Source organism: Larus michahellis, chromosome 14, assembly GCF_964199755.1.
Source record: "Larus michahellis chromosome 14, bLarMic1.1, whole genome shotgun sequence".
NCBI lineage: Eukaryota > Metazoa > Chordata > Aves > Charadriiformes > Laridae > Larus > Larus michahellis.
Genome location: NC_133909.1, coordinates 181,337 through 204,599, shown reverse-complemented (window position 1 = coordinate 204,599; position 23,263 = coordinate 181,337). Strand labels below are relative to the sequence as shown.

Sequence of the window (23,263 nt, the reverse complement as noted above, 5' to 3'; positions counted from 1 at the left end):
CAGCCAGCCACATGCCATATTGCAGCTCCTGAGCTTCCGAAAAAGTGGAACAAACAGCTTGATTTTTGGTACAAGTTAAAGGAGAATGTGGGCTGAAATGCAGTGCATTAGGGCAGCACCAGGGAGGCTGAGGAGGCCAGTGAAGATCAGGTGGAAACCATCTAACCTATCTGAGATGTGGGCGGTTATCAGAAGAGTGTCCAGAAAGGCGAGGTCCATCTGTCAGGAGATGGTTTTGGTCAAGAAATGGGGAGGATGTAGGACAAACTACACATCTGAAAATACCTCAGCCAAAAGGACTCTGCAACAGGACGGGGGATAGTGAGGTGGCTGGCAGGGAATATTATTTCAGTGTTTTCCAGAGCATGACAGCTAGGGATGCACAGGGAAGCTGGGGATATCGCATTGAAAACAAGCAGATTGTTAACAAACTTTGTGCTAAACTGTAAAACTCACTCCCATTCTGGAGGCCAGATGATAAATGACTTTTTTAAAGGATGAGGTTTGTGAAGGACAGGCCCATTAGTAGCTCTTAAATTGAGTAGTTTTACGCACCCTTTAGCACAGAAAGTCTCCGGTGGTTGTCTTTCTGTGTGTGCCCTCTCGTGCCTAGCTCCACCTTCAGGATCCTGAATCAGATTAAAATGATACAGTAGTCCTTCAAGCATGGAGACAACAGAAAAAATCTTCCACTGGAAAACTGTTTATTGAGGGGTGGGGGGAATATTACGTCAACAATGAAGATTTTATGAATTTTACATGTGTTTTCAGTTATTGAAACGTTTCCATTTTAAAAAGTGTTTCACTTACGAAAAAGTCTAGCTCTTGGAGGCACAGCAGCACTTCCCCGTGTGTGTGCTTAGCGTTGGTGTGAGGACTAATGGCAGTAACTTGCTAAAATACACTGACATGCTTGTAAATGGTCACGTTACCAAACCATCAAAGTTCCTTAGTTTCTTCCAGTCTTCTGATCCCAATAAGCAATACATTGTTGATAGCGTATGGGCTTATTTTTTGCATGTGTCTTACAGAAATCACTGCCCTACTTGGTTCTTTTCATTTAGGCTTGGCCAGCGCTTGGCTCCTTGGGTTTGGTCACATCTTGCTCTTAGTGAAATTCCACTTAAAGTTACTTTTCTTCTGCAGACTTTTATCCTCCCGTAGCTCTGCTCCCAGGACTTTCCTCTTGTTCGGCCTTGTGGTCCACCCTCCTTCTTCAATCAACGTCACTCCTGTTGTCTCCGCTGCCTGGTGCCCGGCATAGTGTCCTGCAAGCCTCACACTTTGATTAATGTGCCCTTTTTCTCTGTGTGAATGTGCAGCACCCAGGGTACTGGAACAAAACCTGTAGTCATCAGGGAAGTGTTCTCTGGGCCTGTTTGTTGGAAGAGGGTAGGAAAAAAAGCAGAGAGAGGAGAGAGAAAAGAGCAGAGAGAAGACTGTGTTAGTCCTTGTAGCAACCCTGAAGTCAGTGGAGCAAAGGGTGGAAAGGGTTGTGTGGGGAACAAATGGTGAAAGATGGGACGTATGGTGGTAACCTATAGAACACGTCGTTGTTTTACCCTGCTTTACAGCAGATCTGTGCAAACTGGCTGTATTTTTCTGAGTGCAGATCAGGGTTGCACTTGACAGTCTATTAAACTCGTTTAGGGCCGTGTAAGCCCTGGGAGGAGCAGCAGTGTCCTCCCCTCTCCCCCAGCAGTTCCCTGCTGGCTCCAGGATCCCCTCTTCTCTCTGCAGGGTGAGCCAGCAGGGCTCACGCTTGCCGAAGCCAGCCCAGGGCTGTTATCAGGTATGAAAGGCCATGGCTTTGGCAGTCTTATGCTAGCTAAAAATAACTGTAAAACTTCTTTTTTTAATTAAAAAAGGGAATAAGAGGAGGGGGAAAGAGAAAGTGTTGGACTATTCCTCTGAGAAGGCGCTGTGATGACCAGCTGTTCTCAGAGGGCTCTTCAGACACCACTGCTGCCTGTTGCTCGAACTCTTTGGGCAACTGCCGCTGGAAACGGTGTGTCTGTGGTTTTGATCCCCATCTCTTTTTGTTGAACTTCCTTTTTCCTTTCAGGCTGACAAGAAGGATTCGCAAGGGAACAATACAGTGTCGGGATTTGAAATTCTTCTTCAAAAGCAACTGAAAGGGAAACAAATGCAGAAAGAAATGGCAGAGTTTGTTCGAGAAAGGTAATTAGCACTTTGCTATCAAATTAACTATTTATGGAAATATATTTTTTTTCATAATTTAGATATTCCTTTGGTACATTAATGACGTAGGTTAAACTGCGTAAAAGAAATGCTACCAATTCTTAAAGAACATTTAATATTTCTTTAATGCCCATCCACGCTCTCCAGTCTTCTCCAGCTCTCACTCGTCTCTCCTGCTGTGCCGGTCTCAGTTGGACTGCACACAGGCTGTCTGTTTAGATAGAGGGAACCAAGAAGGTTTTAAGCTGCAGATTCAAGAAGAAAACATGGACGTGGAAAAAACAGAGCAGAGATGATACTTAGAATGGAATTATTTTGTCTGAAAAATAGTGAAGCAATTTGTTCACATGGAGCATGTGCACCGTTTCCTAGAGGAAGATGTAAAAAGACATCACATGGGACTTAAGCTGATTAGGGAGCTAAACTACACATGCAGATATTTAGAGTGAGCCCCACATCATAAAGGCAGGTATCTACCTCTGGCAGATAAGCTACCAGAAAATGCCAGAATGCTATTAATGGTCTGTTGCTCTGCTGACATGGGAAGTGCACTGAGCACCAAACAAGCAGTTGATAGAGATAGTTCAACCACGTACAGGAGATGACGTGACATCATTACTCAGAAGTAGTGTCACTGTTATTTGAAATCGCTTGTCATGTGTCCAAGCCAGTGTAGATCATCTTGAGAATGTCTCTCAAAACTTGAGAACAGCCCATAGGGAGCAAGCAGTGTTTGCTCCCAGGAGGAGGGCAGAGCACACCGATGGATGTTCTTTCCTGGACGCAATTGCACCAGTTGAAGGAGCTGCTCTTCTCTGTTACTGCGTCTATGTCGGTGTGCTTGCTTCTGAATTGTTACTGCCTTCCTGCGGCGGACACAGCATGGCTGTGGTGATGTAAATCAGTAGTGGTAGAAGCAATAAACAGGGCAACAAACAGGCACCTGTGTTGGCATTTGGGGGGCAGCTCGATTGGGCAGAACTTGCAGATAGTTGATTTCATTTGTGGTTTGTTTTCTTTCTCCCTCTCATCTTTTTTTTTTTTTTTTTTTTTGTGTTCGGGATGTGGCAGCAGTGGAGAAATGCAAAGTGCAACACAGGCAGTAAAGATGGTCTGATACAGGAGGTTCAGAGTGCCTAGCATCCCCGTGTGCCTAGCATCCCGGCATCCTAGCATCCATCGAAGCCTAATGCCTTCGATGTAAGACAGCCCAAGAGACAGTTGCCTCTGTGATCCATGAAAAATGTGACATGTCACCAGAGGATCCAGGTAGAAGAAAGGACCAGCTGCCAAAGAAAAAACACAGTTGAGAAATAAACTTGCTACGATAGAAGATGAGGAGAAGGCAAGCAGAATTGTGATAGCCTTGGCCAGGGAAAAGAGGAGGAAAGCTGCTCCAAAGAAAGTAATATATAATGAAATTTGACAGTTCTTTTGACAAAGAAAGGACCATTCAAGAGGGAAAGCTGGCATGAAATGAGAGAGGGCGAGGAGAGAGCTGCTCTGACACTGGGAAGAGACATGTTTGTGTCATCAGTAGAGGAAGAAGTAGGCATGTTATAGAAGCAAAGACAGAAAAAAATCACTGTGTGCTGTAACAAAGAAGGTGTGGAATTGAATGTAAAGAGGATCTAGATGGGAGTTATAAAAAGGTGAATATATTTTTCTTCTGTTTGGAACAAACTATTCAGGATTGCTCTGTGTGGAAAAGGAAGGGGACGGTGTTGATCTCGGGAGGTTACTCATGGAAACAAAGCTCAGGCCATCAGGGGAACCTTTACATTCACAGCTAAGAGGGAAAAAGCACTGATAAGATTTTCACGATGACCATCAGGTGGCTCAAGGAATATGAGACCATATTTAACTAGGGGCTTTCATGTCCAGAAAAATTCTCTCCATCTGTACAACCAGTGTTCTGGAGGTGAGGTTTGGGCAGCTAATAAAAATAGCTTTAAATAGGAAGCTGGGATCAGACGCCCTAACGAGATTTCTTGATCAAATAACCAATGAGAGGCAATGCTAACTGAAACTTAGTTTATCAAGTCGATGCTTTTAGAGGAGTTACTTTTAAATACTTTGACCAATTAGATGTTTATTCAGTTCTTGTTGACAAAGGTAGGGTTATAATACAGACTTTGAATTTCAATAAGACAGACCTCAAGAAAGGGAGGAAAAGGTCTGAACTGAACGATCAGGGGTGTGGGTGTGAAAGACAGAAAGAATTACTTTAAATCAAAAATGAAAATATGGTTTAGCATTGGCATTCAAGTAAGTACTGCAAAATGGCCAAGAAAATCTGCAGATGCCCTGAATAGTATCAGTCTCTTGGAGTATAAGTAGTGTTTTTATTAGCGAAGGAACACTGTCTTAGGCTATTGGCCACTCATTTTTAATTGAGCTGGGCTATGCTTAGACAATTTAAAGTAAATAGCAGATTATGAAAAGAAATGCAAGCAGGAGGATGGCTGTAGTGAGTCTGATGGAGGTCTGTCTAGCCTGTTGACTTTAATCTGACCATGGCAGTACTGGGTGTGTAAGAGGAAAAGAGCGTGAGGGTCTCTGCCCTCCCAGCTTCCAATAATCAGAAGTCTGGGGATTTCCAGGGCCAGAGTTTGCCTTAGGTCTGCCACGTTTGGCAGGTACTTGTAAACATCTTCTACTTTTTGTCTAATCCTTTTGAGCCTTTTTACATTTTTGAGCATCGCAACAATCTGTAGAAGACTTATGCATTTTATGAACTACAGGAAAAATAATTATGCTTCTGTTGTTTGATAATTTCATTGTTGCCTCCTAATCTGGAGAAACAGTGTAAAATGACTGATAGTCACTGTGTTCACACAGTGACGGTTGTGTAGATCTCTGTCAGATATCTTCTATCACCTTTTCTCTGTTCCCCACGTTGTCTTAATCTATTTAGTTTCTTCATGCATGGTAGTCACATCAGATCATCTTTGCCTCCCTTTGTGGCTCTCTAGTTTTTTTTATCCATTGTAACATGGTGTGACTGAAACTATTTGAGTGTGGGCACACAAAATACTTTATTTCAAAAAAAGGGCATAAGAGAGCAGAAAATAAGCATCCAAAGAGCAACAAGAACTAATAACGTCAAGACAGTATGGGTCAAAATGCACTTATAATCTGTAATGCTTCTGACTACACAGGGAGTGAAATTCTGAAAGTTTTCAAAGAAGTTAGTGGAAGCAAGAAACTTAGGGGTTTTGGTGTGAAGCTGGAGTAATTACGAAACAATCGTGTGGATTTTTGGAGGTAGGCTCACGAGGCTCAGGAGTACTGTGTACTGGTGCATTGGTGTTTCATAGTCACCACAATCCAGAGTTTGCAGGGTGTTTATATCGGCCAAGGCCACGAGGCATATTTTTTTCCCTTTTTGAGGTATATCTTCATCTTGGTTTTTAGCCTCTTTTGAAGTGTTCAAGGTGTTTTGGCCACAGATGGCAACAGGACGCCAGACTGGGGTGGAACAATTTATGTCTTGTAAATGGGGCTCTTAAGCAATGAACAATTCACCTTTTTATTGTTATTTTTTATTGTTATTCCTCCTTGCCAGCCGGTCTGCCCTATTAGTAGTGCAGTCCACCTGCGGTACAAGCGACATTTGAAATCCCAGAGCCTGGGACAAGGCTGGGACCGGTGAGGAGCACTCCCAATGGCTTTGTATGTAGGGTGCCACGCTTAGGGCAGGCGCTGATGGCAGCAGACATAGTGTGTCTTATTTGTGATCGTGAAAATTATGTGGCTTCCTTTTGTCTTGTTGTGTTCAATGCTTGCCCAGGTACAGCAGTATGAAGGAAGAACTTCACGGGATTTTAAATTCATTATTTTCGCAGCCAGCCTTTGTGATGGAAGAGGGTTATCTCTGCTTGTGAGATGAAGGACCAAGACATGGATTCTGTGAGGGTCTGTCTGTATGGGCAGCTTAGAACAGTCAGCAGACCAGCTAGCACCTTTGCACATCTAGCATCCCCAAGTAAATCACTCAAAGGCATCCTTAAGCCAAAATCCAGCAGGAAGAAAGTTGCATTGTGAAGGACGTAGACTAGAGCTTTGGTTGGGAACTCCTGGTAACTGAGGCAAAAGCAGTGAGCCCTGGCTCTGGGCTGGACACTTAGGTATTTATATAAGCTACGTTTAGACATTTGCATCTTTATTATAGTTGATATATGCTCCCTTTCCAGTCCACAGAAATTGTCACTTCGGAGACAAGATTAGCCTCATCCTAAAGTAGGTGTTTAAAGTGGGTCAGGTGAAACGTGCCTGGATAAAGCCCTTTTCATAGTGAGGTCCTAACCATAGTGTAGCCTTTGGTGCCCGACGGCTGTATTTGGTCGTCTTGCTGCAGCAGGCGTGGGGAGGTGGCTGGTTTTTCTTCTCCTGGGAGGGGGAAGAAGAGGACCCCTACGCCGGCGAGGTACTGTGCCGTAGCAAGCTGGGTATCACCTTGGGCCTCAGCCAGCTGCATCCCACAGTGACATCCAGATCGTATTTTCAGTAGCCCAGAACATCCGACTGCTCTTAGCAAGGCTCAAGGGACCCCTTTTGTCTCAAATGTGCCATGCTTAACAGCGCTTGCTCAACTAGCTACTGCAGGTAGGTGTGCCAAAAATATCCTACTTTTTGTCTTCTCACTGGAAGGAAATGGATTTGAAACCAGTATTTTCCCCTGCTTGTACATAGTTAGCACAGAATCAGGAGTTGCTCCACCTAGGTGCCACTCATCTCTCTCCCAGAGAAGCTCTATTGAGCAAGCTGGTTTGAAAACTAGCGAATAGCCAGTCGTTTGCCCTAGTTGGGATCATGAATACTTTGCAAGTGTTTTGCTAGGAGAACTCAGGGGAGACAGAAGTGGGTTGCAGGCATGATGCACGTCACCTCTGAACCAACAGTTGCTCCTTCCCTCCCCGCTGCGCAATCAGTATTTACCCTTGTCCCCTTGCTCTGCAGCTGCCCTTGTTCTTCTCCCTGCAGCGATTCCCGTAGTGGTTGTGTGCCAACAGCTTCCCTCTGCTGCACCCCCACACTGGCAAGCTCAGATCCTGTTCCTGGCATGGTGCTGTTGAGTGAACAGAGAGGCGGACAGGGCAGTCGGTGGGGTGGGCGAAGGGCAGGGGCTGCACCACCATGTGTCAGGGACAGAAGCCCCTGCCATATCTTCACCAGCTTTGTCACCTGTAACGGGGAGCAGGAAGCATTCAGTGTCACTAGGAAAGGTCCGGCACCCCAAACCTCATTTGGGTTTCGCGTGTATCGCTGCATTCCTTCATCTTTGCTTCAAGGATGTGCGGCCTCATGTTTAGCAGCAGACTGAAACACTTGCTTCTCAAGTGAGCCCAGTTTTGCAGACAGTCCATGCTGCACAGTAGAAACACTTTGTCCTTGTTATTTGCTCTCCAGAACTGTAGCTTTTTCTTCTAATTTTATCGCACATGCTGTCCTGCATATATCCCTGCTCTTGCCGCTGCATTTTTAGCATATGGAGGGGAGCGATGGATCCTGAAACTGGTGCTGCCAAGCCCTGGAGACTGAAAGGAAAATTCCTGTGGCAAGATCTGTTAAAATGCAGAGAATTTCTTTAAATTATGTGTGTGGGATTCTGCCTTAAAGCTTATTTATCACTGTCTTTTTATTTTCCCTATGTGTTTGTGTGTGAGTGTAGGATAAAGATTGAGGAGGAATATGCTAAGAACCTGTCCAAACTGTCTCAGAATTCGTTGGCTGCTCAGGAAGAAGGGTAAGTGTGTCTCTGTGCATTTTCAGAAGGCATTTTAACATAAAAGGCATTCCTCCCATACAGGTACAGGTATTTTTCCTGAGCTCTCCCGTTGAGTAGAGGTTTATTTAGCTTAGCACCCTGAGAGTGTTAGGGAAGCACCCCAAGGGTGTGTTAGGGAAGATAGAATTGCTTTGGAGTATTTTTCTTTTGAAGACCTTCATGGTAAATTTTTAGGAATATGTGTATAAAATATGTGTGTTATTTCCAATAGTGTGTTTATGCTGTCCTTGTTCCAGCCAGCGCTAGTTCCTTTAGGGATTAGCATGTATAAATACTAAATTACTTTGAATATGGAAGAATATATGGAACATATACTGCTGAAAGTAGATCCAGAAGATCAGGCCAGTAGAATTGGAGCAGCACAGATAGAGGGAGGATGTCTTCTCATCATGGGCCTGGCCCTCCAAGAAAAGCAACAGGTTGTCCCTTATATGCAACATGTTCACACTTTGGAAGTTAGGAAGGTATTAGGCAATGCACTTCAGACTGGATTGCAATTAATCAGTAGTAATGCAAAGACAGAAACCCTCTAAGCACTGGAAGCCGAGGTTGGAAATGACTGTCCTCACCCTAGTTCCAACACAGTGTGTTTCTACTGGTAGTGAAGCTCCACAAGGTGTTTGCTCAGCTTTCAGCAGGCAAGGACAGAAATTGCAGCTCTGTAAGCACCTGCATCAATGATGATTTCTGTTCCTCTTTCCCCTGGAAAGCTTTGCTGCTAGCAAAGCTAAAACCACTTTCTTCCACATCCTCCTCCCACTTTCTTCTACCACCGGTAGGCGAACGGGGGAATGCCTGGAAAAATGAAGGTGGAGGAAACTAGGGGAGAGTAGAGGAAATGAGAAGGAATGAGGAAAGAAGCATAAAAAATGTTGAAGTAGGGAACTGAAGGGGACACGGAGCAGAGTGAAGGGAGCTAGGAACACTGCCGGTGGTGCTCTGCCTGGAAGGGTGCCAAAGTGAGGGAAAGGAAGGAGGTCCTGCTGGAATTTCTCATCCTGGTGCTGTGGTAGCCAAACTGGATAGGGCCAGGAAGAGGATAGTGAGAGGATCCTGGGAATTGGTGAGGCCCAGGAAAGGGAAAAATTCCGTTTAAAAAAGTGAGGGAGGAAGAACAGCCAACAGGAGGATTTGGTGCAGCCAAAAGTAGGACTGCAACCTATCGAAGTCAAAGTAAGCATTTGCTATGGTCTTCCTCTTGTTCCTGAGAAGGTGTGAGTCAGGGCACCCCGTGAGCTGGTCTGTGAACACACCAGTTACCACTGCTGGTTTCATACTCCAAAGAGCATTTTCCAGCTTTGCTGTCCAGCAGTCTGTGGAATTGACGCAAAGTATCGGCTGTCCCCTCCAGGGTCCTCTGCCCTCTGCTGGTGGTTAAGAGGACCCACGATCATGTTATGCGAGTGGGACATGAGGGTGTCGAGATGGGACTGATTTGTGGTATCGGAATGGTTCTGTCCAAGTTGCTGTGAGTACAGTGCTGCTGCACGTACACAGAAGGTGATAAAACACACGGTCATTTAAGTCATTGTAGCTGGGTAAGAGATGCAGAATATGCTTAGCAGGCTGAAATGCCTTCTTTATGTAAATAGATTAGATAAAATATTTAGTGCCAGTGAGAACTGGACAGTGGGAGGGGACCTCAGGGTCTAGGGAAGGAGAAGAGTTGGGAACATTTAGGTCTCAGGTCGTTTAGCTGTGATGAACACCGTACTTGACAACTCAACTCATTGGAGCAACATCAGAGATTCCAGGTCATTATTTTGAAATTGCAGATGACAGGTAATTTTTCAGGCTATCAGGAAGGGGCAAATAGAACTATTTGAAAAGGTGGAGGGGGAGAGAAGGAGCCAGAAAATTGTAAATCACTCAGTTTTATTTAACCTCTGCAAAGTGGTAGAATAAACCATCAAGCTTTCTAGAAGCGCTTAGCGGAGAACTAAAGTGATGAGCAGTTATTGTGGATGCATACAGAACACACAATGTCAAACCAACCTAAATTCCTCCAGGGATGGAATAACAGAAGTCAGCATCGTAGCTCTTCATTTAATACAGCTTTTTGCAATGGGAGGTTCTTGCAACAAGCAAGAGAAATGTGGCCTAAATAAAGCCTGAGGTGCAAAACTACGTAAGAAATCATGCCCACTTCTTACAAAAAAATAAAGTGCAGAAAGTAGCTATGGGGTGAGATCCCATAAGGTTCGTTTGTCCCGAGTCCAGATTTTTTTCAATGTGCTGGTGACCTGTGATAGAATAAATAACGGGTTTGCTGTCATCAGAGATGAGACAAAGCTAGGAGGGATGGTACGTACAATTTGAAGAAAAAGACTGCGGGTCAGAATTATTTTGTTAAAAGTAGAGAAATTACTGAAAAAAACTAAGATGCATTTCAATGAGGACAAAGTATCAGGTTTTATACTTTCACAGGACGTGAAAGATACAGTTACATAACAGTTTGTGGGAGAGGATCTGCCTGTAGTGAATCACAAGCTTATTCATCAACAACTTCACGCTGTTGTCTAAAAAAGCAACTACACTGAGATATGTGGAAGAAAGAGTGTCTGATATGAAATAATCTGTTACCAGTTTAGCAACTGGAAGACCTCTGCTGGGAGACGGTGTAGTTTTGAGGATGGAGTAATTTTCAAATACTGAAAAGCTTCTCTGAGGAGAAGTAGAATAATCCGTTCGCCAAAAGTACAGTGTAAAGTAGAAGAGGCAATGGAAGACTGCATTGATGAAGATTTATTTTAAGGATTAGAAGAGAAAAATTGTTATGGGACTGAAGTATCTTGCTTATGGATACTGTGGCATCTCTATAACTAGAGGTTGTTGTGAACAGTGTTTTCAAAGATCTGCGTATAGTGCCAATATAATTCTGCCTTGGTTACAGAGATCGGTTATCTTCTCGGATTTCTGCTATCACTGTTCCGTGATTTTTCTGAGCAAGATGTGGTAAAAAGCACTGTATCATATCTGATTGACATATCCCGCTGGGAGGATGTGCAGAAGACTGGGCATTGATCGTTGTCGCTCTGTATTCTTTCAGCACGTTGGGAGAGGCTTGGGCTCAGCTAAAGAAGAGTCTAGCTGACGAAGCAGAGGTTCATCTCAAATTTTCTTCTAAGGTAAATAGTTCTTCCTTCTGCAAAGATTTTTGCCCTGTAATTGACGTGAATCTCCCTTCAGTGCTTGTTAGTGGAGAAAGTACACTTGCATATGGTACGAATTTAGAGGAATTAATAAGTTGGTGAACAAACTTATTAGAATCACAGAATCGTAGAATCATTGAGGTTGGAAAAGACCCTTGGGATCATCGAGTCCGACCATCATCTCCACTCTACAAAGTTCTCCCTTACACCATATCCCCCAACACCACATCTGAACGTCAATTAAACACATTCAGGGATGGTGACTCCACCACCTCCCTGGGCAGCCTATTCCAGTGTCTGACCACTCTTTCTGGGAAGAATTTGTTCCTAATGTCCAGCCTAAACCTACCCTGTTGCAGCTTGAAGCCGTTCCCACTTGTTCTATCGCTAATTACCTGTGAGAAGAGACCAGCACCAACCTCTCTACAATGTCCTTTCAAGTAGTTATAGAAAGTGATGAGGTCTCCCCTCAGTCTCCTCTTCCTCAGACTAAACAGTCCCTGCTCCTTCAATCGCTCTTCATCAGATTTATTCTCTAGGCCCTTCACCAGCTTCGTTGCCCTCCTCTGTGCTCGCTCCAGCACCTCGATATCTCTCTCGTATTGAGAGGTATTGAAACCCTGTCCATTCTTCCTGCCAAAATCATAGTTTATTTAATCTACCCGATAAGAAAGTTAAAACACATCTAGCCTGAACTTTTCATAAAAAGGAAGGAAAACTGATTCTAGAGGTTATTCACCTAGGACTCTAAGTTCCAGCCTGTTCAAGTAAATTTACCTAGAGCTTGTACAGATTACTTCTGTAGAGGAAGAAATAAAAAATAATATTTGGCTTCTCAACAAGTATCTGCTGTATCTGTCTGGAAGGAAGAGAACCAAGGCTCTGACTTCTTTGTATCATTAGCCTTTTTGAAAAGCGGACTGGGAACTTCATCTTATTTCTTGATGTTATCTCTAGTGATTCCCAAGGAGATTTCTTGTACAAATTATGGTATTTATCTGGTTTTTTTCCACCACATGTGACATACTCTTGCATCCTGTTAACATTATTTTAACCTCTGTGGGTGATCAAGTTCAACACAGTGGCAAATATCTCAGCACAACAGCCATGTTCTGGAGGAAAATTATAGCTCCGCACTGTTTGTAAGCGATTATGCAGAGGTTACTCAGGCAACCAGCCGCTGCCGTGGTAACCCACTGCTCTGCTTCAAACTTCTATTTCAGAGCTGTAATTAGTAAAATAGTTTTTGCTCCCTCTTGTCCTCCTGTATTGTTTTCCAAGATGAAGAAATGTGCCCTGGAGCGGTGTGTGCGTGTAGGCAGGTGATATATAGGGGCTCTTTCATTATTTTGCTTTTCCTTAAACCCTGCACAGAAACTCCTGTAACATTCTCTGAACTCTCCCCACTGTTCCATACCTGCTTTGGGAGTTCCTAGTTCCAGCTTTCTTTTATTAACAGAATGTGTTTTTAAATATATCGATTATTGCTATTACTTTCAGGGAAGTTATTCTTAGAAGCGGTGATTATATGTCTCGTTGATAGTCAAATGAAACTGGTCAGTAGCGGCACAAGCAGTCAGTGCAGTGCAGAGCACACCAAGAGTATTCAGACATAAATACCAGCCATGAAGACATTGAACAACTTCCGTGACAGTCCATCACGGCACTGTTACACTGGGGGTCATGAACAGATCAGAGAAGGTGACAGCACTCTTGCGGCACTTGGAACATAAATAGTTACACTACTAATGCCTGTACAGACTGGCATGGCAGCTGTAGATACATGCACACGAGGAATCCTTCAAGAAGGCCACCATGGCACTGAACCTCTTCTCCAGCGATCTGATTGTCCCTCACTGAGCTCCAGGAGGTGAATTCTGCTGGAAGAGAAGGTACACAGGTGTTACACTAGTTGAAGTCGTGGTGGGCTAGCGTGGATATGATGATGTGTTACGAGCCATTCTGGAAAGGGTGCTGATGGAGCCAAGCAAAAAATAAGTACTTGTGAAATCAGAGGAATTTCTGAAGTGTGGTTTCTGATAACTCAGCTGTGTAGTTTCTCCATCATCTTATACTATGATTAACCCTATGCCTCTGTCTTTCTGCCAAAGTCTCTACCATACTGGTGCAGAGATACAGGGTCTCTGTCCTATACCTCATAAGTTATTTGAGTAAACTTCTTGAGATCTCAAGTCCCTTGTCACATCTCACCCATTCAGTGATGGGTATCAGAGTTGTCTGTATACACTGCTGTTTAAAATCTCTTTATCTTGGGAAAGTAGTTTAGTTTTTTTCATCTGTTGCATGTATTTGAAAGTCTTTTAGCAAGATCTTCTAGGAAAAAAAGAAAAAAAGATAAAAGAATAAATATGGCCTGCTATAGTGCAACATTTAAAAGCCTGGGACATTCACATGTGATTCTATTTTGATAGCTTATGGTACCTCTGGTACCATATGGCAAGACAGAAGTTCAAGCAGGATAATGATGCTGAGAAAGTATGACTGCCTTCACTGAGAAGTCCACCTCTTTGATTCCCCGAACACAAAACTGGAGAAGGCAGTTGCCTTGTTTGCATTTTGAGCCTCCTGGTGATGCGTTTCCCATCTTTATGAGGATCTCAGAATTTCCCATCCTGTTATAAAGCATGTGAAATAAACAAATACCTTTGCTTTCTATTAGGCAAGTGGAACTACCAGTGAATGGCCTCCTGTTCAGTGTGTCCCTGGCCCTGGGGATTTTTATAAGGGTTTTCACAGCAAAGTCTGCTTATGTCATGTGTGTCAGGTTGCCACTTCTTCCACTGAGGATGATTGACTCATGTTGAGTAGTTTACCCAGGTTAATCCTTTTATTAATAGAGCAGTCTGAGGGGCACGTAGGTTATTTAGCTACTTCAGACTCAATAGGACACAGACATCTCTATCAATTGTAATATATTGCCTCTGTAGTTCACTGAAGCCATCCTGAACTTCTTTCTGTTCCAGTTCTTGTTTCGTTGAGCATTGACAATGCTCCTGGCACAGGTATCGGTTTGTACCTCGGTTCTTGAGAGAGCTTGTGTAACCATGCGCAACCACAGAGTTGTGAACAGGTCTTTATTAGCTTGCCTGGGGCCATCCTGATGAGACTATCATAAAAATGTTGTCCATAATTTTCTAGTCCAACCCCCCCAGTCAGAGTAGGACTATCACCCCCAGTGGATCAAGTCAGCTACATCTTTGTCTAGCGGAGCCTTGAATATCTCTAAGGACAGAGATTTCATGACCTCTCTGGTCAACCCGTTCCAGTGCCCAGCTACCGTTCTGGTGATTTTTTTTTAAATTTATTTATTTTTTTTATTACATTCAAGCCAAACCTCCCAAAGCTCAGTTATCTGTTGTGACATTGCCTGGCCCTACAAAGAAGAATTTGGCTTTGTTACCTTTGTACCTGATCGTCAGATAGCTGTAGGCCATATTGGATCATCATGGTGCCAGTCTTCATTTGCCTAAACAAGCTCTGCCTTGGGTTTGTTTAACCTCTCTTGGATGTGTGCTGTAGGGCCTTGACTGTCTTTGTAGCCTCTCTCCATTTAAAGATTGTACTGAGCTTGGATGAAGTTTCCTTCTCCATTAAAATAGCACTGGAGGAAAACTGAAAATACTTGCTTTCAGGGACTCTCTGATACTGCTCCACTGTGGGCCATGTTAGGTGATTATGGATCCAACTCACCTGCATTGACGGCTTCCAGCATCCTCACAGGAGGGACAACAGAAAAGAAGTATTTGGTTGCTTCTGGGGAGGTGACATATCTATGCCTTCAGAGCACATTCCCTAGATACCAAAACTGTCTGTCAGAGGGCCAAAGAGCAATATGGTACAAACTCTACCAGGGTTGTGTATTACCAACTGTCAGGTCCTGCTTGTGAGAGAGAAATCGCGTGTGCAATCTTGATGGATCTCTACTGAGTTAATTTCAGTGGTTTCTTGCCCCTTCTTAAAGATTTTTATCTAAATACTCAGGCTTCTCTTTAGGCTCCCTCATACTTGTCAGAAATAAATAAATTGTGCCCTTACTGGGCCTCTTCACTATACAAGAAGTGCAGACTTGTCACCACGGTCTGCTGACTCACCTTACTGCAGTCAGGGTTAGTGGCTTTAGTTTGTGTACTTCTTTTTAAGCAAGTTGCATCAGTTAGGCCAGAATTAGAGCACCTCAAGAAGAGCTCTGGCCATTGCCTGCCATTGGATCTTACGTGTAAGAGGAGAGATACGATTTAACGGGAAAAAGGAAGACAAGATTTCTGTCCTTTTGCTCCCTTCAGTGAATATTGCCTTAATAGAGCTGTCCTGTGAAGAGCTGAGGTTTACAGTAGCTTCACTCGGAGTTCTCTTCAGGAAGAGTGGTGTTGCTGTATGACATTGCCTTTGACTGCAGTATATTTATTGTTTCCTCTCTGTCCTGAGCTCTGCTCAGCAGAAGAGCTAGGAATTACTGCCCGGCTTCTCATTATTGCCATTTCTTCCTTTGTTTCATTACCAGCTTCAGAGCGAGGTAGAGAAGCCCCTCCTTAACTTCAGAGAGAACTTTAAGAAAGACATGAAGAAGTGTGACCACCATATTGCAGACTTACGGAAGCATCTGGCCAGCCGCTATGCAGCTGTTGAAAAGGTGGGAGCAGAGGACAAACTGGAGTGTTTATGAGAGAGTGCTGGTTTGGACAGAAAAGCAGCTGCCCTCTGAAAAGTTTCTGTTCTACCGCAAAGAACCACAAAGATTTCTGCTGAGTGCTTTCTGCTGTTAGTTACACTTTGCCAGGCCCCTGACGTGGTTTGCTGCTTAGCTGAGATTTGGGAAACTGGGGGCTGCAGGCAGGGCTAACACATTACTGCTGAACTGGCTTTTTGTTTTGCGCTCCCCTTCCCAACTTGGGACAACATATTTCTAACGCATTTGATGAAAATACTCCTTGCTTGCGTGCATCTGGAAGTCAAATGCATTGCCCTCAAAATTTAAAAAACCTTGCCTTAGAATAGCAGCAGGGTCAGGCCAGAGGCTCAGTATCCTCTCGGGCAGTGGCCAAAAGCAGATGGCTAAGGAAGGCAGCTCAAACTCGGCACGGCCAGTCACAAACCCTCTCCCAATTCCTGTTTTCTGCACCTCACGGCAAACATCTTCACCTGAAAAAATCCAAACAGCAGCAGCACACTAGTATCAGGGACTGTTTTAACTTGAATATCCAGTAGGTGGCTGAAGTTGTGCTTTAGGGAGAGTTACACCCACAAAAAGTGCTCTCTTGTCAGCAGCTATCAGGAAACGGGTTGCCCATGCCTCGGCTGCCACGACGCTGATGCCAAATGGTATCCTCATGCGGTTTGCTCTTGGGTGTAAGTCGGAAAGGAACATGCCATGTTTAGTCAACCCAGATTTTTTGGGCTTTCATTAAGGATCAGAGTGCACATGAGAAGGTTTGCCCAGGGACAGAATTGTTGCAGGATACACAAGGTTATTAGACTGTATATACTCAGGGAAGGCGTTTTTCTTCAAAAGGGTGAGTTCTTCACAGTCATATCTGCACAGACACACAGTCCTCAGTAGGGGTATTGGAAAGAACGAGTTAGAATAGCCTTGAGAACAAGGACTAAAGAAAAGGAAAAGCCATGTCTGCAGTGTGCCTGGTGAAGCGCACAGCTTCCCACCAGATTGCTTTCTTGCAGCTCCCTCTTGCGACCTGCCGAACCAAGCACAGGGTCTTAAAAACTGCAAACTGAAAAAATTCAGGTAATCCCTCAAGAGCATTGTAACTTGCAGGCTGGTGTGACTGTAGAAAACTGCAAGGTGCTAACAAAATGTAATCATCCAAATTCAGTTTTTAACACTGTAACTGGATAAAGAACAAATGTGACCTATTTTATAACAAGTCTGCGAGACAAGTTATTTTTATTTTATGTGTTTAGGCAACCTCAGCAAATGAGGTTGCAGCATGCGTATATGGTAACAACGTTTATTTGTTAAGACATTTTAGTAATTTGCCTGTAGAAGCTCAGTAATGATGCTGATAAATCATGTTTTAAAAGCCTGAAGAACGTTGAAGTAAAATTAATAATCAGTTTTAATGAGGTCTCAGGTTCTTGATTTCTACAGTATGAACTGCTGTTATCATGAACCTGAATTAGTTTTTCTGAAATAAGTTTAAAAGTTCCTATTGCTAGAGTTTCTGATAGGTGTTTATTGAATCCAGAAGGTACTTAAAAATAAATTCTGTAAGATACTTGAAATTCTTTCAACAGTTGAGATCCTAAGAAACGCAAATAGAAGAGGTATCTTGGTGATGCTGATTAAGACATTTGGAAGAGGCTCCATCTCCCCTTTCTTCCAGAAGTAGTGAGAAAGTTACTAAGAAATATGAAAGTCTGGTGATGCCTTTTGTGCTGTGCCTTTCTAAGAACCTATGAAGAGTTCAGATGCTTTTGTGATTTGTTGGTGACTACTTCTCTATGGTGGTGGAACACTTCTTTGAATACCACATGGTGTCCTAAGAACTTGAATCCCAGTTTTATGCAGAGTCCCTGACTTCTTACTTACAGATACTTGTATGAAGGAGTCATAGATGGCTGAAAGCAGCTGGCAGCTCTTTTCCTCTAAAACATGTGACTCTTCTTTAATTACTCCAAGGCCCGGAAAGCCTTGACTGAGAGACAGAAGGATCTGGAAATGAAAACCCAGCAGCTAGAGGTGAAGCTCAGCAACAAGACAGAAGAGGAAATTAAAAAGGCGAGACGGAAGTCCACTCAGGCAGGTGAGTACCTGTGTCCATCAGTGGCGGGAGGCGAGCGCAGGACAAGAGGAACCAGATGGGGTGCAACTGGCCATCCACCCACGTGTTTCTTGGTTTTTCTAATATTGCTACAAAGTGAACCGTGCTACAAATCTGTTTGGTATGAAATCCCCTGAAGAAACGAGCCCAGTTTTCCAACTCAGATGTCACAAAATGGTAATTTTGGTAACTGGGGTGAGAACAGTAAAAGGAGGGTGAATTGTCCTTTTGTTTTGTGAAAGCGTGATGAAATAACTGAATGTTTGTGAAACTTTCAAAGTCACATTCAAAGCTGAAGATGTTTCCTCCTTACATCATAGTTCCTATCTTGGTTCTTTCCTAAATCACAGTCACCTACAAATATGTGGGTGCCTGTTATGCTTCCTATTACTGTCTTTTTCCTTGAAAGTGAACTTTTTGTCATTTTTCCACTGCTACTCAGTAATTAAAATGAGGATATGGTAGTGTGTGCTAAACTGTACTGAGGATGCAGCTACTTGGTATGACTTATGCATGTTTTACGGAGGCTCAAACCACTTCTACAGGATCCATCAGGAACTGTCTTTCTTGAGATCTGCAAAGCTGATCCTTTGCTGAAAATATGGTTTAACTAGGGCTTCCATATTTCATCTCTTCATGGGTCCATTCCTTGGCAGAGTGGTCCTTCATAGTTCTGAGTCTTATAAAACTTCAGCATAGCCTGTCTGGGTTTTGAGGAGACTGAGGAGAGTCGTTTGCAGTGTGACCATGTGTATAGACAACCATTTGAGGAGAAACAAAAGCTACGTGTTAGTAACAGGAGGCTCCACAAGAGATGCTCTTTATCAGTCTGCAAATTCACAGCCTCTCTGTGTTCTCTTGGGTCCTCAGGAATGGTTTGCAACGGGTATTTATTGAAAAGTGAGGGAGAGCTGAAAATCAGATCAGAGTAACCCAGAGTCTGGTGTGAGTCTCCCTGTCGCTCTGCCCCGCTTTGTGCCGCTGTTACGGTGCCTGGCAGGGCAGGACCTGCCCCATCCCCGCCGGTAGTGCTCGCCTGCAGCCCAGCTGGGGTGCTTGCCACGTGCGCAGCGGCAGTATGTAGTGATCTGGCTCTGAAATGAGGCCAGCTGCAGGTGGACGGTAGGACACGAGAGCTCTAGACCAGGGCCCTTCTGTGATCCCCCGGGTTACTGACACGTGGCGTTGCTTTGTGCTCCCGTGGACTGTTCTGTGTTTCGTGGCTTTCATGTTGCTGGCCGTTCAGTGGCTCAGATTCACTCAGGTGGGTGGAGGATAACCCCAAGCCACATAGTTCCTGAGGAGTTTTATGGAGTGTCAGAGCCGTTAGTTCAGCCTTGTCATGTCAGACTAGACATCCCCTGTCTGGGTAGATAAGCTTATTGCTGAGCTTTCAGCCCTGAATGCTTTTTTCTTCGTACACTTTGGTTGCCACCCCAGGTTTTAAGTCCATGAGAAGCTTCCAGTTGCATTTACTTCTTTGACACTTTGTTTGGTCTATGGAGTCCTGTTCTTTGTCCTCGGTTTATGTCTTTAGACCTTTTTGCACCTAACAGAACAGGATCGATTTGAGCCCTGGACCTAGGCATCAAACCATTAGCCTCATTTAAAGAAGAAAGAGAATTTATTAGCCAGAAAGCAGTAATCTCTGAGACATTCCAACCACTTTTTCCTCTCTGTCAGAGCAGAGTCCTGCAACAAGGGAAAAACTGAAATAATCGCGGTGCCCTGAACACAGGAGGAAGCCAGAGCTCGACTGGAATCGTGCATCTTCAGAGGCTGGAGAATGCATGAGTGTGCAGCTGGGTTGAGGTTGCACAGAAGCATCCCTCGATCTCAGACAGCTTAAGCCTGGCGCTTCATGCCCGTTTTAAACAGGCTCCTCTTGAACGCAGTCTCACCTACAGAGTGCTACCCTGTAGCTTGTTATTATAGATTTTCCATTGTAATTATTTTGTTTTTCAGATTTTTCTGATGTTTTTCAGATGTTTTTCATTTTTCAGATGTTTTTCAACTTTCTGTCTGTGACCATTTATTTTTTTAACTGAAGTAACTTGCCTTCATAGTTCTGGGCATTTTGTAAAATACTGCTTAATGTTCATATTTTCCTTTTAAAATCTTCTTTCCCCCTCATCCTTTCTCACCCCAATCACCTATCTTTTACCACACATGGAGTGCAGGCATTTTGTTGAAATTTTGTTGCACCTCACAAACACCACTTAACAGAACTGCCTTCAGCTCCCCCTGGACTGACCTTCAAACCCTCCGGACCTGCTCTACAAAACCTGAACTGCTGTTTCCTTTTAAGCTTCGTGACGCTGGCTGGAGAGGACTAACGCATTGCTATCTTGACTTTTTCAGGAGATGACCTGATGCGCTGCGTGGATCTTTACAATCAAGCCCAGTCCAAGTGGTTTGAGGAAATGGTGACTACCACTCTGGTATGTAACTCTATGCAGCATCTCACATGTATAACATTGCAGAATTGTACTAGCGTCCAACATTCATCATTCATAGCTAATTACAGTGCAAAACATGGGGGAAAATTGGGTGATAAATCTCACATTGTATTTCCAGTTCTCAGTTCTAAGAAAATCGCGTATCATTAGGGGAAGGAAGAAATAATTGTTCTGTTGCAGAAAGCATTACACCAGTTCAGGGCTGCTTAGGGGCCAGAAGGCTGGAACTGTCCCCAGGAAGGATGAAGGAATACACACGGAAGACATGGAAAAAAGTGTGATAAATCACGGAGTCCATTTATACATTAATGAATTTTTATATTCTGTGATTTTACAATTTTTTCACAAAAATTGCCAACTCAGAAGAGGCATACTTTAATTGCCTATTGTTCTGTTTCTCTGAAGATAACACAGCTCACAGTATTCACCTAAGGGTGTATACCTTTGGGATTAGTCACCAAGATGCCAAAAGAGAGCTTTGATGTGCTGTATTCCTTGAAATACCTGTACTGTGATTTTAGGCCTCCTCCCTCGTGTCATTCCTTAGCGCCCTTATGGACAACAGCCAATTGCTTTCAAAAGTGGGAAATAAAAATGTCTTTTGCATATCTTTTTTCTCATTGGACAAACACAGAACTTTAAACTCCTCCTAATAAGAAGCAGGGTATAAATTGCTCAGCATTTGGAAGTGTGTCAGTGCAATATTGCAATATTTAAACTGCAGTAAATAAATAAAGGCAGATGGGTGAGTGGAAAACCAGGAGGCAGATGTCTGCCCAAAAGCAGAACAAGAGAGAAAAAGCTGGCTGTTCCTGTACATAAGGGATCTGATTTTCCTCTCACCTTCACTGGTGGTTTCTCACTGATGCAAGTGCCACTGACCGTCGGTGACACTGTGTCCAGATATGGCCAGGTATATGTTAGCTGCATATTTGCTCCTGGAGAAGTACAACTCAGAAGTGCTCTAGTCGATAGCTCAAGGGGGAAGTCATAACCTGCAAACCCACACAGCAGGTTTGTCGGTTGTGAAACTCAGGCTGAGAAGCATTTGAAGGCAAGCCTTGGTATACATGAATGTAAAATCTAAATTGAAAAGCGGTCTGCGTCTGATCAGTTCAGGTACAGATTAGTTCACATGCACTACAAAGTTGAGAGAGTCAAGGTGCGAAGATTTGTGTTCCCTTGTATGCCATCTTCCCTGAAGTTTCTGGTGTAGATACAGTGCACATTCTGTGTATGACGTGATTACCAGCACTAGCACACTGGATTCTGCCTTCTGGTCCTGCGCATCTGTGCCCTAAGGAAGGGAACCTGAGTTCAAAGTTGGCCCTTTTCTCCGAAAGGGCAGTACATCAATCGGCAGCAGTGATTGGAGCTCAGTCTGTTTCGGTCCTGCCCACACCATAAGCTCCTTTGCCCTTCTTCCTCCCCAGGCAGATGGTCTGCCACCTGAGACTTTTGTGCTCTAATGAAGGATCTGTTTCACAAAAGACGTTTAACAAATTGCAGGTGGCACAGGGAAGGCAGCGTAGCAGTGTGCCTACTTGTATATGTGCAGGTTGCACTCCACCGTGATGCCCCGTAAGTGGACACCAGAAATGCCTTCTGCAAGCAGGTTTTTTTAAGATTTGGCCCCATTGATGTCTCTGTGAATACAGAGCTTTCTAGTGGAACAGCAAACTCCATCACAGTATTTGTTTTTAAAAGCAGACTTCCATAGTATGCTGCTTCCATTACTACTGCTCAGATAGACACGGACGGACCAAATGTAGATTTTAGGGTATAATATCAGAATCCAGGAGATGAGGGAGGGAGAGAAAGTCAGGAGAGTTAGAAATCACCTGCCTTTTCGACTAAAGCATTGCTGGGGTCTGCTAACTGCCAGGTGTGCGAGGTGGAAACTTGGCCCAGCTCATCATCTGGTGAACAGATAAAAATGCTCTTAGAGGTGTCTGGTTAGACCGAGGGCAGTCAGGCCCTCTGCGCCATACACCCCAGTGCAGTCTCCTATTTCCCCGAGGAATAGCTGTAACTTCTGGAGCTAGCAAGAAAGATTGCAAAGCTTTGGAAAGAGATTCCCTCTTGCCTGCAGTGTCCCTGAAGACAGTAGCTCCTGTCTCTGCCTTGGTTGTCTCAGTTTTGGAAAGGTTTCAACCTTCTTTTCTATCATTAGGCTCAGGCTGAAGTGACTTCTGTTGCTTACTGTCTCAGATTCTCTGCAAATCAGAGGGATGTGCAACCACAGAGTTCAGCTCCAAAGCGTGACCCTGGGGTAGTATCTGTAACTGCACTGACTGGCAACCTTTTGTGTGTCATCCTTTCTCTGGGCCTTCAAGCTCAGCTTCCAAGAAAAATATGGACTTGTTTTCCTTCGTGTCCAGGAGCTTGAGAGACTAGAAGTTGAAAGGGTGGAGATGATTCGGCAGCATCTTTGCCAATATACACAGCTGCGGCATGAGACAGACATGTTCAACCAAAGTGTAAGTCTGCTTTATGTTCGGTCCCTTTGGTCCTTATTGCACTTCAGCTGAGCAGAACGGTCCCTATCCTGACCTGAGTGACCTGTGTCAAAAGGAGGTGTGAAAAGTCTAGGCAGTCAGTTTGTTAGCTTGCAGCGGTACTGTCTGCCACCCTACAGTCCTGCTCCTCCAAGACCCTCTGATCCTGGTCACATTTCATGCTGCTGGATCGCAGCTTTTTGCTGGGGGAGACACAATGAATTTAATTACATTTAGTCAGCGTGAGCCATTATTAGCTCTCCCAGCATCATGCACTACTCCTTGAGGTCATCTGTTCTTGCAAGGAAGATGGTAAATGGTTTCACTGTTGGGGGAGGGAGTATATATTATGTGCTTATCAAAA

The 23,263-nt window shown here is 44.0% G+C and overlaps 1 protein-coding gene across 8 annotated transcripts in view; it reads left to right on the top strand.

The window, feature by feature from the left end:
- GAS7 (growth arrest specific 7) overlaps window positions 1-23,263 on the top strand; it is a 109,183-nt gene that overhangs the window by 77,112 nt on the left and 8,808 nt on the right. For 4 of the 8 annotated variants that reach the window (XM_074607418.1, XM_074607417.1, XM_074607416.1 and 1 more), the window contains 7 exons: window positions 2,066-2,181; window positions 7,877-7,951; window positions 11,043-11,121; window positions 15,668-15,796; window positions 17,801-17,924; window positions 20,304-20,383; window positions 22,783-22,881. In XM_074607418.1, coding sequence (XP_074463519.1) covers window positions 2,066-2,181; window positions 7,877-7,951; window positions 11,043-11,121; window positions 15,668-15,796; window positions 17,801-17,924; window positions 20,304-20,383; window positions 22,783-22,881 — 702 coding nt within the window. Of the gene's footprint in view, window positions 1-2,065; window positions 2,182-7,876; window positions 7,952-11,042; window positions 11,122-15,667; window positions 15,797-17,800; window positions 17,925-20,303; window positions 20,384-22,737; window positions 22,882-23,263 lie in introns of all 8 variants that reach the window. The other 4 variants (XM_074607414.1, XM_074607413.1, XM_074607412.1 and 1 more) reach the window with 1 other exon arrangement.